We start from the raw sequence: 15,962 nt of genomic DNA on the forward strand, positions 1-15,962 counted from the left end.
TGGGGGTGAGAGGGGAGAAAAAGCTTCAGAAAAGAAATACATTCATCTCTACATTACAATCAACTTGTTTAAAAGAAATTCATACAGGGATTACTTGTGGGATAATGGTTGTAATCAATGTGGAGTGTATAGGTGAAGTCAGTACTGGTCTTTCCCAGATTCATGGGCAGGTTCTTGTCCTGATAACTGTTTGTAACCCAGCCAGAAATATGCTGCAAACCAAATTTGGAAATTATCTCTGCAGCCCAGAAATCCTTACCCCATGTCCCCCAAATATTTGTTCTCTGGGGAGGACCTGTACTTCATTTTCCTTTAGGGGGGAGTGTGATATCCATTGATATCTCAATGAACATGTGACATGTTATTGGTGCAAGGCATCATCCTCATTCTCAATGTGGAGATACTTTTTATCCTTCATTAATAAATTTCAAGTTGGTGAACTCAAAAATACCAGGGTCACACGACAATGCCCAAGTTGTTAAGCTCCAATTCAGGGCCTCTAATGTAAAATATGTATTTCTAAAGCCATAATTAATAATAAATACACATACTAACAAAGAAACTACAATAGTTCCCTCAAATGCACTGAAATTAATCAGATAATTATTGACAAGTTGTTAATCAATAGTTGATGACCATGAAACAAAAAAGACAAATTGCAAGTATTAAGACTTAGATATACAGTGTTTCGTGAGTCTTGCGTGGGAACTTTTTAACTCAGCGGGGCAGGCAGCAGCAGATTGTCGCTCGCTTCAGTATCACCCCACCTACACCCCTCTGCTTCGCGGCCATGTGTGTGACCCCTTCCCTCCCCTCTCCAGCTCCCCGCCCATTGCACCGGCGCGGGGGCTTTGCACTGTCTTCACGTCGGCGATTTCGCAGGACCGTGTCAGGACCAATTGGACACCGACCCCCAGGCCCACCGCAAGCACAGAGATCCCAGAGACCCACAGCCAACAGCAGCCCAGCCCAGCCCCACTCCAACTACAGAGGAACCTGGGTTGCGGATGACGGGGCGCAGCTCGGGGCGTCGTAGGGGCCCATCGGGGAGCGGGTTCCTGTTGGTCCTGACGTCTCCAGCCACCTGCCATCCTCCGGGAACTGTACCGCCCTTGCAGGAGAGTGGGGTTGTTTGCAGTTGCAGAGGGAGGGGGCAATTCACATAAACATCCATCACAGTGAGTCTTCTCCTCACTGTGATGGAAGGCAAAGACTTGTCTCTCCCCTGCTCTCCATTCCTCTCCCGAAGTCGAGGTCAAAGCCCCCAGCAGGCGCTCGCAAGTCCGCGGCAATTTACAGCCGCGCCCGGCGTTGTAAGGCGCCCCTCCAGGTCACTCTCAACCCTGTAATTCGGGCGGGAGATGTCGCCGCTGCCGGTGCCCCGCAAAGCAGTCTCCCACCGGAGACCCGCGAGCTCCCGGTGTCACCATCCACCGGAGTCGGGTCGCAGCAGCTCGCCCCCGCAACTCTCCACGCTCCGAAGCTGGCTAGCTCCACGGAGGTAGGTCCGTAGGTCCACAGCTCCCACCGCCGCCCACCGACCCCCAGGCCCACTGCAAGCACGGAGATCCTAGAGACCCACAGCCAGCAGCAACTCCAGCCCAGCCCCGCTCCAACTCCAGAGGAACACGTAGGGGCAGAAGCTGATGGTGTGCAAGGTACGTCTTGTTCTTGGGGTGGCGGATGAGGGGGCGCAGCTCGGGCTGTGGGCAAACTGCCACTTGTTGCTGTAGCGGCCAAAGATCATAGAGGAGCTCCTCTATGATCTTTGGTAACGGCCCATCGGGGAGCGGATTCCTCTGGAGTTGGAGGGGGAGGGGGGTATTGTGCTGTTTGATCGCCCCCTGCTATCCCAGGGACAGGGAGACACAGCGGCTTTTTAGACTGGTGGGCAATCACTTCCAAAGTTCTGCCCACACAGTCACTACACTTCTCCTACACTGTATTTCATACAAACATTTATTCTGCAAGAAAAAACGACATTGAAGACTCAAACTCGCGATCGAGTAACTGCCAGGATCAAGGCGCAAACTCGCGACCTTGCGGATATGAGCCGAGCACTCTACCACTGAGCCAGCCATTAAAATCTACGCTAAAAAATTTCCATTCCGAAGACCGACAAATTCTGAATTACGAAAAGTGTCTGGTCCCAAGGCTTTCGGATAAAAGGTTGTGCACCTGTACTAGTATGTGGAGCACAATACAAACTGATAAGATAGTAACCAAACTACTGGAAAGCCATAATCATAAATCCTAGGCAATTTCAAACAGGTCTGTGATATGCTCCAACAAGTTTTGTTTGTATTCCCTGCTTGTCCAAGTCCCTGGTTATACAAAACAAAGCAACATTGTCCTAATGATTGCTGCGAATCATTTTACGAAAGACCCAATTCAAAGACGATAAATATTTCAGTTCCAGTCTTCCCAGGAAAGGCACAGTTCGGCTCAGTGCAGTGGGGTCAGGTTAGGCTCAGAATGTGCCAGTTCATAACTACTTTCTCTGGATTGGCGCTGGTATCTTTCCACTGCTCCAAAGCCACTCCCGTGCTGTCCCAACCGATCACCACCTAAAAAGAAAATAATTGAAAAGCAAATAAATCCCCGGTTAATTGACAACATCAATTTTAAAGTGTTTTTTTATTATTTTAAAGTTCTCAACAATCTGAGATCTGACCAAGATTCCTGACTGACATTGCTGTTAATTTATCACTCCATTGGATAATTGTCAGCAATTACAATTTACAGTTAAAAAAATTCAGGGATTGGAAATGGAGAAGTTGTGGAACCATGGTGTTGAACCATCATGGAAGGTGGCAACGTCACATTCTTCCTCAATTCCAAATGTCCATGAGAACCTCCATTTCAACTGAAGGGGTAGGGTGTGCAAACAGCTGCCCGATCTCCATGCTTAAGTTACTTGTTAGCAACACTGAATGCTGATGGTGTCATCATTATTCCCTAAATCCATGCTAACATATGGGAGTGATGGAGGTGCTTCAAATGTTTTTTTTCTGTAAGAAGGGCACAGTATGACTAGAATGGATACAAAGCGCTGGAGTAACTCAGCAAGCCAGGCAGCATCTCTAGAAAACATGGATAGGTGACGTTTCGGATAGAGATTTCTTCGGAAGGGTCTTGGCCTGAAATATCACCTGTCACCATGTTCTCCATTGCTGCCTGACCTGCAAGAGTTACTCCAGGACTTTGTGTACTTTTGTGTATTAGCCAGGTTCTACAGTTCCTTGAATGACTAGAATTGTGCAGCAATCAACTAAAGAGGTAATGCATTCCCCAAAGATCACTCTTCCCCTTTTAAACACTGATCACTTGGGATCCATGTATCAGACTTATTCTTCACTTTATGAAGAAATGGACAGCAAGACACAATGGTGAAGTGCTGCGCAGTCCAATAATAATCCTTGTTATTTGGCACTTCCTTTAGTCAAAGATTACCCACTTCTATTTTGGTTGTAATGGTAATTGATGAGCCCTATGTGGAACAGTATCCTTCCACAGATCTCAACAGGAGTCACCCAACTGATCCTTCCCAAAGACTTTGGGGAACAATTCTTTAAATACCTTAGCTTTAAGGTATTGAGACTTGGGATTTAGTGCACAAAAAAGACAATTTGGGCCAACTGTTCTCTGCTAGTGTTTGCGATTCATACAAGGTTCGTCCTACCCCTTCAACTCACTGTATCAACAATCAATAATACAGCAGGCCAACATTGTGGCTGCATTGAGCCTGAACACCACCATTCAGACTGCAGCCCACACAGTGCAAAGATCCCGACTTCGATCCAGATTACGGTTGCTGTCTATACTGAGTTTGTATGTTCTTCCCGTGACCACGTGGGTTTCCTCCGAGATCTTCGGTTTCCTCCCACACTTCAAAGATGTACAGGTTTGTAGGTTAATTGGCTTGGTAAATGTAAAAATTGTCCCTAGTGTGTGTAGGATAATGTTAATGTACGGCGATCACTGGTCAGTGCAGAATAGGTGTGCCAAACTGTATCTATTTCCACGCTGTATCTCTAATCTAAAGACATTTGGTCTCTGCTGCAGAGAGCAATTGGGGACATACAATGGCAACAATTATCCCCAAGCTGTGAGGCATACATGACATGGCAGATCAATAAAGGGCATTCTTCCCAATTGCTATTGCACTCATTGAGAACTGCAAGGAGCAGCAACAACATTCACAGCCTTCTTGGATCTCAAAGGTCTTGACTCCATCAATTAGAGTTGCTGCGTTACAGTGAATGCAGCGCTGGAGACCCGGGTTCAATCCCGACTACGGGTGCTGTCTGTACGGAGTTTGTACGTTCTCCCCTGCGTGGGTTTCCTCCGAGATCTACTATTTCCTCCCACACTCCAAAGACGTACAGGTTTGTAGGTAAATTGGCTTGGTAAATGTTAAAAAATAATTGTCCCTAGTGGGTGTAGGATAGTGTTTATGTGCGTGAATCGCTAGTCGGCGCGGACCTGGTGGGCTGAAGGGCCTGTTTCCACGCTGTATCTCTAAACTAAAAAAAAAATCGAGGAGGACCGTGGAGACTTCTTGTCAAATATGGCTGCCTGGAAAATCGCCATTTTACATCCTTTTCATGATGGAGTACAGGCTGTGATCCCAACCATTGGGCCCACAATCGACCAAATTGCTGAGTCACAGGTGCACCAATACCCGAGCTATTATCAGCACAATGCTGCTCCTAACCTTCAACGACCTTCTAGCTGCAGTATAGCTGAAGAGTCGTACAATAGCAACCCATGTTATCTATGGCCCTTGTGATTTTAGAAACCTCTCCAAGGTCACCTCTCAGTGTCCTTCACACCAGGGAAAGCAGACCCGGCCTATCCAGTCTCCCTTATAACTCAAACCCTCCAAACTCAGCAACATATTTGCAAATCCTTTCTTGCTTCATCACATTCCTTGCTATAGTTAGACAATCAGAACTACACGCAATAATCCAAGTGCGATCTCACCAATGTCTTGTACAGTTGTTAAACAATGCCCAAAATCCTGTACACTGGTCTGTCTGATGAAGGCAACATGCCAACCATTCTCTTCTCCACCCTGTTTACCTGCGTCACTACTTTGAAGGGAATATGCACAAGTTATGTACTCTAGTTCTTTGTTCTACAACACTCTCCCTGGTCCTGCTATTTACTGCTAATATACAGGTCAAATGGGAAATTGTTAAGCCCATATTGTCTCCAAAACCAAGGTCACCCCTCCTTCCATCATCAAGCTACAATATGGAAACCTTGTCTTTGTGCATGTTCAGAGGCCGGCGCCAAATCAGCATCAACTCATTCATTGAGGTGTACACTATCCTTATGCTCATCTTCAAAACTAAACACCCCAGTTAACTCAATCACACTGCACAAAGCTGACCCCCACCTCCCATCCCTCTCTCCATCACTCCTGAGATGTCACCTGTACGGAGTCCCCTCTTTACACCTCCCACTCCACCGGCAGCCCCACCCATGACTCTTTATACTGCTCAGGTCAAGGTGATGCTGGACAGACTGAAGCCAGGGAAGGCAGTGGGGCCTGATGACACCAGCCCAAGGCTACTGAAGACTTGCTCTTCAGAGCTGTGTGGTATTTTAACACACCTGTTCAACCTGAGCTTACGTCTACAGAGGGTTCCAAGGCTGTGGAAAACATCTTGCCTGGTACCTGTTCCAAAGAAGACCCATCCCACTCTCTACAATGACTACAGACCAGTAGCGCTCACTTCTCACATAATGAAGACATTTGAGAGACTTGTCCTTTCCTACATCAGGACTAGTGTGTCAAATCACATGGATCCTTTACAGTTTGCATATCAGCCTAACATCAGTGTCGATGATGCCCTCATTTACATGCTGCAGAGGGTGTACACACATTTGGACACTACTGATGCATCTGTAAGGATTACTTTTTTTGACTTTTCAAGCGCCTTCAACACTATTCAGCCCCGACTGCTAGGAGAGAAGATGGAGAAGATGAAAGTGGATCCATCACTGGTACTGTGGTGTTTGGATTACCTTTCCCTCAGACCACAGTACGTGCGCCTACAGAACAGTGTCTCGGGCACCATCTTGAGCAGCACAGGGGCTCCACAAGGAACTGTGCTGGCTCCGTTCCTGTTTACCATCTACACAGCGGATCTCCAATGGAACACCAACAGCTGCTTTTTGCAGAAGTTTTCGGATGATACAGCTGTTGTCGGCCTCATTAAAGGGGGCAATGAGGAGGAATACAGAGACATTATAAGTAACTTTGTGGAGTGGAGCGCACACAATAATCTCCATCTCAACACCAAAAAAACAAAGGAGATAGTGGTGGACTTTAGGAGGGGGAGGAGGAGGACTCAAGCAACGCCGATCACCATTAAGGGCACTGAGGTGGAGGTGGTTGCTAATCACAGGTACCTTGGGGTGCAGCTTGACAGTGAGCTGAACTGGAAGTGTCATATGGAGGCGGTGTACAGGAGGGGACAAAGCCGACTGTATTTTTTAAGGAGGCTGAGGTCTTTTAATATCTGCCAACCCCTACTGTGCAGTGTCTACCATTCAGTGGTGGCCAGTGCTCTGTTCTTTGCTGTGGCCTGTTGGGGAGATGGCGCCCGTATAGCGGATAAAAACAGATTGGACAAACTAATCAGGAAGGCCGGCTCAGTGGTCGGGGCTGAGCAACGAACGGTCCAGCAGGTGGCAGAGGCCAGAACTCTAAATAAACTAGGTTCCATAATGACAAACCCCACTCACCCACTCCATGCCCTGAAGGTGATCAAGAGCAGCATCTTCAGCCAGAGGCTGATTGCACCAATGTGCAAAACGGAGAGATACAGGAAGTCCTGTTTACCAGCTGCTATAAGACTTTATAATGAGCATAAATAACTGCACTTTTTTTAAATTAATTGTATTTTAACTTGTATTTTAACGTATTTTAACTTGTTATGTATGAAAGCGTGGTGTTATGTTTGTCTTGAAGCTGTCGTGGCACTGTAATTTCCTGAAAAGGATTATTAAAGGAATAATCTCTAAATCTCTAAATCTCAACTATACTGGTAATCTGCACAATGTTATCCATTCCCCCATAGTTTAGGTGACATCTCTCAATGAAAGGAGGAAACAATGGCCAATTACTGCAATATCTCTATTGTACCTGCACAGACTCAAACTATTTTAGCAGTAAGGTGATCAACAATTAAACTCAATACAAAGCTCTTGACCCTTTTCACTACAATCACCTCTCTCTTGATTGTTTTAGCGATATGAACTGCAGCAGACATCCCAGTGCTCTGGCCAATTTTCACCCAGAGAGTTGTGAATCTGTGGAATTCTCTGCCACAGAAGGCGGTGGAGGCCAATTCACTGGATGTTTTCAAGAGAGGGTTAGATATTGCTCTTTGGGCTAATCGAATCAAGGGATATGGGGAGAAAACAGGAGCTGGGTACTGATTTTGGATGGTCGAATGGCCTACTCCTGCACCCATTTCTATGTTTAATACCATCAATGCTTCCTCTCCCAAATCCTTCATCTCAACCAAGCAGATCAAAGTTAGTGCCCACGTACAGGCCAACATTCCCAACACTGAGGGTTTAATAACATTAGGCCAACTCCAATGGGCTTGCATCTTCACTCAACGGGGAACAAAGCAGAAATTCCAAACCAGATCATTGAAGCTAAGTAATAGTAAAAGATGATCATGTGGGCAGAGGAAAATATTCAAGGCTATTCCCAAAGCCTTCTCATGGGAATACCTGGCACTTGACCAGTCAAACTGCACCAGCACCATTTGGGATGTTATTGAGAACCAAGTCGATTTGGGCACACATCTGTGGAATTGTTTGCCACAGAAGGCTGTAGAGGCCAAGTCAGTGGATCCTTTTAAGGCAGAGATAGATAGATTCTTGATTGGTACAGGTGTCAGAGGTTATGGCAAGAAAGCAGGAGAATGGGGTTAAGAGGGAGAGATAGATCAGCCACGATTGTACGGCAGAGTAGACTTAATTGGCCAAATTCTATGCCTTTTCCTTATGACCTAATGATCAGTCCAACAAAGGGGAGATTTGGTGTATTAATATAAACAGCCTTTATTGGGTTTAAAAGTCTAAAGGGGGTTTCAGAGGACTTTGGTTAGCACATATTTGGAGTTTTGCATGCAGTGCTGGTCACCCCAATTACAGCAAGGATGTGGAAACTTTGGAAAGGTTGCAGAGGTGGTTTATTAGAACAATGCATCAACTAGGGGTATTAGTAACAGGGAGAGTTGGACAGCCTTGGATTGTTTCCTCTTGAACGCCGGAGGTTATAGGGAGACCTAACAGAAGGATATAAAATGATGACAGGTATAGATAGGGTAGACAGTCAGAACCTTTTCCCCCAGGATGAAAAGAAAAAAATCAAATACTAGAGGGTATAGCTTTAAGGCGAGAGGAGGAAAGTTTAAAGGAGAGGTGCAAGGTTTTTTTTAAACAGAGGGTGGTGAGTGCCTGGAACAGTGCTGCCAGGGGATGGCAGTAAAGATATGATCGTGGCGTTTAAGAGACTTTTGGATATAAATATGAATATGCAGGGAATGGAAGGATAAGGATAAGATAGGATAGGAATTGGTCTTGGCATCATGTTCAGCACAGGCATTGTGGGCTGAAGGGCCTGTTCTTGTGCCATACCGTGCTATGTCTGCTTGTTATCAGAGCCTAGATTAGTAACATGTGTCACGGGTATTGACAGTTGAGAAAAGGCAATGTTTTATTTAGTAATGCAAGTCAGGTTTCGCTTGCAACTGGATTCAGACTCTTCACTTCAAGTTTTTTTGGAGATTAGAAGCATTCTGCTTTAACTGATGGGGGAATCCCAGCACAGTCCTGGCAACGTGCTCAGTTAAAGCTTGGAAGAAAGCCATTTGCAAAAAGAGGGAGGTGCAGCGGTGGGGTGGGACTGTACCGCAGGGCTGTGTTAGCAATATTCCTTCACCTGCACATCCTGAGCCAATATCCTCATTCATGACCATCCCACCCCCTATACGTGACATTTCCCGATGTCCCAAAAGGTCTGATCCACTGTCGTTAACTGGAGATAGACACAAAATGCCGGAATAACTCAGCGGGACAGGCATCATCTCTGGAGAGAAGGAGTGGGCGACGTTTCGGGGTCGAGACCCTTCATCAAACTGGATTAGTTGTTAAAATTGACCTCTGAGTAACATAAAAGAGCGGCACAGTGGTGCAGCGGTAGAGTTACCACCTTACATCACTAGAGACCCTGGTTCGATCGTAACTATGGCTGTTTGTCTGTATGGAATTTGTACGTTCTTCCTGTGACCTGCATGGGTTTTCTCCAAAAACTTCAGTTTCCTCCCACACTTCAAAGACATACAGGTCTGTAGGTTAATTGGCTTGGTATAAATGTAAATTATCCCTAGTGTGTGTAGGATAGTGTTAATGTAAGGGGGTCGCTGGTTGGTGTGGACTCAGTGGGACGAAGAGCCTATTTCCACGCTGTATCTCTAATCTAAAAAATGAAATGACATCCCCTTTCTTGTCCGTCATCCCTCCCCCGCTAATATAAGTCTTGTTCAAGTCTTTTTCTCCCCCCTTTTAATCTCTGATCCTCCAGATATTGAGGCTTCAGCAATCAACCTAGCAATACATTACTTGGTGCATTCGGAACCAATTCTGTATTTCAACCCCTTGCAGGCTTATTTGGGTAGTAATCCAAGAGAGCTCAGCCGACAAAGACTTATTTGACTTCCGAGAGGAAAATCAACTTTGGAAACCCAAGCACAAATAGTCTAACGTGTACCAGCGAAAGCGATATGGCTGACATTGGTCACTTTTCTGTGAGGGAGGATTTTGGACTCAGCGCAGCAATTGATGACCCACTTGACTGGGCTACCCACCCATTTAATTGAAACCTTCATGAAGAATATCTTTGTGGTTAAGCAAAAATGACTGGAGGGAAAGTTATATAATATGAAAGTATTTCAATGATGACCTCACAAAGGGTGTAATTATTGCAATGCACAATGGAAACAATCAACTTGAAGCAAAACTGATCCCACTAGAATCGGGCGATTTGCCAATTATGGCTGCCCCACCCTTTCAAGCTTATCGACAGAGTTAATTTGTCAGCTAATTATAACAAGCACAATTCAGGAATCACCAGGCAAAGAACATAGTCATAAATTTAACTTTCATCTTCCCCAAGCCCTCATCTTACAATACAATACAATTCAATACAATTCAATTTATTGTCATTTGGACCCCTTGAGGTCCAAACGAAATGCCGTTTCTGCAGCCATACATTACAAACAAATAGACCCAAGACACAACATAATTTACATAAACATCCATCACATTGCTGTGATGGAAGGCCAAAAAAACTTCTCTCTCCACTGCACTCTCCCCCCCGATGTCAGAGTCAAAGTCAAAGTCCAAGCCCCCGGCGGGCGATGGCGATTGTCCCGTGGCCATTAAAGCCACGCCGGGTGATGCAAGGTCGCACACCGGGTTCTTGATGTTAGAGCCCCCGGCGTGCGTTCGCAGAGACCCGCAGCCATTCCAAGCCGCGCGGGGCGGTGCTGTAAGGCCCCGCTCCAGGTGCTCTTCAACCCCGCAACTCGGGCGGGAGAAGTCGCCGCTGCGGAAGCCCCGAAAAGCGGTCTCCCTCCAGGGACCCGCGGGCTCCCGGTGCCGCCCGCCAAACCCGCAGTTGCAGCCACCGAATCTCCGGGGGTCGGGTCGCAGCAGCGTCCACCACAGCTCCACCCGCTCTGGACTCGGCCAGCTCCGCGACGGTGAGGTGAGTAGTCGGCACCACAGCCCCCGGTCTTCCTGTTGGAGGCCGCTCCTCGTTGCAGCCCCAACGACAACGGAGACCCGACAAAGAAAAGTCTGGTGAAGGGTTGGTATGTCCACATGCAGGAAATAGATCACGGGAGTATAAAGAAGCTGGGGCCACATAATAAAACTTGACTTGATATGTGCATACGCACCAACAGTATGAACACGCAGCAAGATTGCAATTAAAGACAACAAAAGGTTACTGTGCTCTTCCACAGAGCTAGCACCCAAAGTCTCAGCTCCTACAAAGTTTGCGGCTTTGGAAAGCAAAACCTGATATTTAGTTTCAGTTTGGTTTAGTATAGAGATACAGCGTGGAAACAGGCCCTTCGACCCACTGAGTCGGCGCCGACCTGCCATCCCCACACTAACACCGTCCTACACACTAGGGACAATGTTACGTTTATACCAAGCCAATTAACTTACAAACCTGCACGTCTTTGGAGTGTGGGAGGAAATCGAAGATATCGGAGAAAATCCTCGCAGTATATGGGGAGAACGTACAAACTCCGTACAGACAGTATCCATAGTCAGGATCGAACCCGGGTCTCTGGCGCTGTAAGGCAGTACCTCTCCCGATTTAGATTTTATTTAAACCCATGGGTTGGCTTTAGGATGGTGGATTGTTGTCTTATCATGTGGCTATACACTGTAAATGGCTCGATTGTAATCATGTATTGTCTTTCCACTGACTGGTTAGCACGCAACAAAAGCTTCTCACTGTACCTCTGAGCACGTGACAATAAACTAAACTTGCCATTTGTTAACTCCATTTTTTCAGCAACTGGCTACTCTTAGAGACCTAAGTGTCATTTTGAAGTCAATGTTTTAGATTTTCTGCCCTTGGACAGTTGCATTTATTGGGCGACATGTCATGGGTCAACTTGTCCAAGGTATCACACACTGTAAAACTGGCCTTCAATCTTTATCTCCCAGGGTGGAAATGTCCAACACTAGAGGACATAGCTAGCTATAAGGTGAGAGGTGGAATGTTTAATGGAGATGCGCGGGGCAAGTTTAGAAACACAGAATAGTGGGGGCCTGGAACGCATTGCCAGGGGTGGTGGTTGAGGCAGATATGATAGTGGCATTTAAGAGGCTTTCAGAAAGTCACATGGAAGGACAATTTACAGAAGCCTATTAACCCTACACGTCCTTGGAATGTGGGAGGAAACCAGAGCACCTGAATTAAACCTATGTGGTCACAGGGAGAACATATAATCTTCGTGCAGACAGCACCCGCAGTCAGGACTGAACCCAGGTCTCTGGTGCTGTGAGGCAGCAACTCTACCTCTGCGCCACCTCTGTTGCCCATGATTATCTTGGCAACCCAAGATAAAATTTAGGGCCAACTTAAAATAACTATATTTGAGCTTCTTTGTCATTGGAACGTAGAACGGTACGGGAACAGGCTCTTCAGCCCACAACATCTGTGTCGAAGGTGATGCCAAGTTAAACCAATTTCCTCTGCTTGCCAGATCCATAATCGCACCATTCCCTTCATATCAATGCGCCTATCTAAAATCCTTTTAAACACCACCATATCTGCTTCCAGAACCAATACCACTCCCCCTCCCCGCCCGCAGAATGCCCCAGACACCCAATGCTCTCTGTAAAAAGATTTGCTCTGCACATTCTGTTAACTTTCACCCTTCTGACCTTAAAGCTGTGTCCTCTAGTCTTTGACATTCCCAGCCTGGGAAAAGGTTCTGACTGTCTACCTTATCTATGTCCCTCTCATGATTCTACACACGTCTATCAGGTCTCCCCTCAACCTCCAATGCCCCAGAACAAACAATCCAAGTCTGTCCAATCTCTCCTGGTAGGCAATACCTTCTAATCCAGGCCGCATTCCAGTAAATCTCTTCTGTACCCTCGTTAAAGCCTCAACGTCCTACCTGTAAGGGGGCAACCAGAACCGCACACAATACTCCAGATGCAGCCCGACCTTAGATATTCCCAACTGTATAGAAGCCGTGGGACTTACCTGGCCCAAGTGTTGTTTTCTTCTGACTGAACTCTTGCTGTAGAGTTTCAGGGTGAAGCTGACTCTATGGAGATGGAGCTCATTTTGAACGACATGGAACAGAAATGTTTCCCCCCACTTCACCTGGCCATTCACAGATTTCAGAGGGCGTGTCTTCTTTTTGTCAAACAGTCCGTCCCTCGACTCCATCATTATCTTCACGTAGAATGCTGCATGGGGGAAGCACATACTTAGAAAGATACAAACTCGTCTGCTGCCTTTTCGAATACTACACAGAATCCTGCACCAACACTGGCTCTGAACTGCATGGACTTCATAGAAACATAGAAACATAGAAAATAGGTGCAGGAGTAGGCCATTCGATATGATCATGGCTGATCATCCAACTCAGTATCCCATCCCTGCCTTCTCTCCATACCCCCTGATCCCTTTAGCCACAAGGGCCACATCTAACTCCCTCTTAAATATAGCCAATGAACTGGCCTCAACTACCTTCTGTGGCAGAGAATTCCACAGATTCTCCACTCTCTGTGTGAAAAATGATTTTCTCATCTCGGTCCTAAAAGACTTCCCTCTTATCCTTAAACTGTGACCCCTAGTTCTGGACTTCCCCAACAACGGGAACAATTTTCCTGCATCTAGCATTGCATAAAAACCACAAACTGTTGACCTGTGATTCTGGTGAACCTCAAAGAAAACAACAATTCCCAGCATTGAGAAGGTACAATCAAGCCACTTAAATCAGTTCCATCTTAGTTAACCATTTTTCAGTTTAGTTTAGAGATGCAGCACAGAAACAGGCCCTTCAGCCCACCGGGTCCGCGTCGACCAGTGATCCCCGCACAGTAACACTATCCCACACGTACTGGGGACAATTTTACAATTATACCAAGCCAGTTAGCATTCACGCCTGTACATCTTTATAGTGGGGGAGGAAACCGGAGCTCCCGGAGAGAACCCACGCAGGTCACGTACAAACTCCGTACAGACAAGCACCCAAAGTCAGGATCGAACTCTAAGGCAGCAACTCACTCTTGCGTCACTGTGCCGCCCTAATAATTATGTTGGAGTTATTTTCCAAATAACCTACTGGCAACTTAGAGAGATATTCCTCCAGATTCGATCAAATGCTGCTGATGTTTGGGAACTGCACCCCACTCCTGGAGCATATGATGCTCAATGTCAGAATACAATTGGGAAAATGGTGCCAATTTACCGATACCAAACGTTCAGGGCTTTACACAGGAGTGTTAGCATCAGCTTTCCAAACAGTGCCAGCATTTCCCTTCAAGAGTCCCACATTGTTGTGTGGAATTGCCAGCTGTTTCCCTTAAAATTTAGCCCGGTCTTTTTGCTATCTCCTTCTTCCTAGAAACACCTTGCGCGAGATGATTGCAGCAGCAGTTTGCTGAAAATACATTGCACATTGATCAAAAATGTGCTAAATCATACACAATTGCACGGTGAATCTAAAAGCCTTCAAGCATTTACACTGTACCTGTTGTCGGGCACTAACCTATTGGGATCACAAAATGCCCTGCGGGAAGTATAGGCATGCTTACAACAAGGATCAAGGCACATGCTATACAGTCAAATATAATCCCACTATTTAATGAGGAAATGGAGACAGGGCAATATACTCTAGTATGCCTGACAATGGTGCCAAGAATAAGTGAGGGAATAGATTATTAAAGAGACAAAATAAAATAAGATTGGGCAGAGTCAACATGCCTTTTATGAAAGAAATATAATGTTTGAACAAACGTTTGAATTTTGAACTGGTTACTAAGAAAAAAGAAGGCTGCAGAGGCCTAGTCAATGGATATTTTTAAGGTGGAGATTGACAGATTTGTGATTAGTTTAGTTTAATTTAGAGATACAGTGCGGAAACAGGCCCTTTCGGCCCACCGGATCCGCGCCGACCAGCGATCCCCGCACATTAACACTATCCTATACCCACTCAGTACATTTGTTTTTTACATTTACCAAGCCAATTAACCTACATACCTGTGTATCTTTGGAGTGTGGGAGGAAACCGAAGATCTCGGAGAAAATCCACAAAGGTTACGGGGAACATGTACAAACTCCGTCCAGACAGCACCCTTAGTCAGGATCGAACCTGGGTCTCCGGCGCTGCATTCGCTGTAAGGCAGCAACTCTACCGCTGCGCCACCGTATCAGGGTGTCAGGGGTTTAGGTCATAAGTGTTAGGAGTAGAATTAGGCCATTCGGCCCATCTTATCTACTTCACCATTCAATCATGGCTGATCTATCTCTCCATCCTAACCCCATTCTTCTATCTTCTCCCCATAAACTTTGACACCCGTACTAATCAAGCTTGTGGGGAGAAGGCAGGAAAATGGGGCTGAGGGGGAAAAATAGATCAGCCATGATTGAATGGCGGAGTAGACACGATGGGCCGAATGGCCTAATTCAGCTCCTATGACTGATGAACATGAATAGATGAGGGGGAACCAGTATATAGGGTGCATTTGGATTTTCAGAAGCCCTTTGATGGTGTTGTACAAGCAATCATTAAACAAAATTGGACTGCATGGCGGTAACATATTGATGCAGATTGAGGAATCATTAAATGGACCAAAAGCAGACTTTGAATAAACGTATTCGGATAGGTTTGAAAGGCTGTGACATCAAGGGTGTGGTAGGGATATGTGCTGGGGTCACTGCAGTAAACAATCTATTCAAGTGATTAGAAAGACAGGATCAACTGCTTATGTTTCCTGATACCAAGCTGACAGTAATGTGGAGGAAGGAACTGCAGCTGCTGGCTTAAACTGAAGATAGTCACAAAATGTTGGAGTAACTCAGCAGGACAGGCAGCATCTCTGGAGAGAAGGAATGGGTGACATTTTGGGTCGAGACCCTTCTTCAGACTGAGAATCATGGGAAAGGGAAACAAGAGATGTAGACGGTGATGTAGAGATATAGAACAAATGAATGAAAGATATGCAAAAAGGTAACGATGATAAAGGAATCAGGCCATTGTTAGCTGTTTGCTAGGCGAGAATGAGAAGCTGGTGCAACTTGGGCAGGGGAGGAATGGAGAGAGAGGAAATGCAGGGGTTACTTGAGTTAGAGAAATCAAAATCACACCACTGGGTTGTAAGCTGCC

At 46.1% G+C, this 15,962-nt stretch overlaps 1 protein-coding gene across 2 annotated transcripts in view; it reads right to left on the reverse strand.

Annotated features, from left to right (window-relative positions):
- Positions 1–2,185: 2,185 nt before the first annotated feature.
- Positions 2,186–15,962, reverse strand: part of tc2n (tandem C2 domains, nuclear) — an 82,403-nt gene continuing 68,626 nt past the window's right edge. For both annotated transcript variants that reach the window (XM_033027662.1, XM_033027663.1), the window contains 2 exons: positions 12,830–13,038; positions 2,186–2,567 (listed from right to left, as the gene is read on the reverse strand). In XM_033027662.1, coding sequence (XP_032883553.1) covers positions 2,460–2,567; positions 12,830–13,038 — 317 coding nt within the window. In that variant the 3' untranslated portion in view covers positions 2,186–2,459. The remainder of the gene's footprint in view (positions 2,568–12,829; positions 13,039–15,962) is intronic.

Source organism: Amblyraja radiata, chromosome 9, assembly GCF_010909765.2.
Source record: "Amblyraja radiata isolate CabotCenter1 chromosome 9, sAmbRad1.1.pri, whole genome shotgun sequence".
Classification (NCBI taxonomy): domain Eukaryota; kingdom Metazoa; phylum Chordata; class Chondrichthyes; order Rajiformes; family Rajidae; genus Amblyraja; species Amblyraja radiata.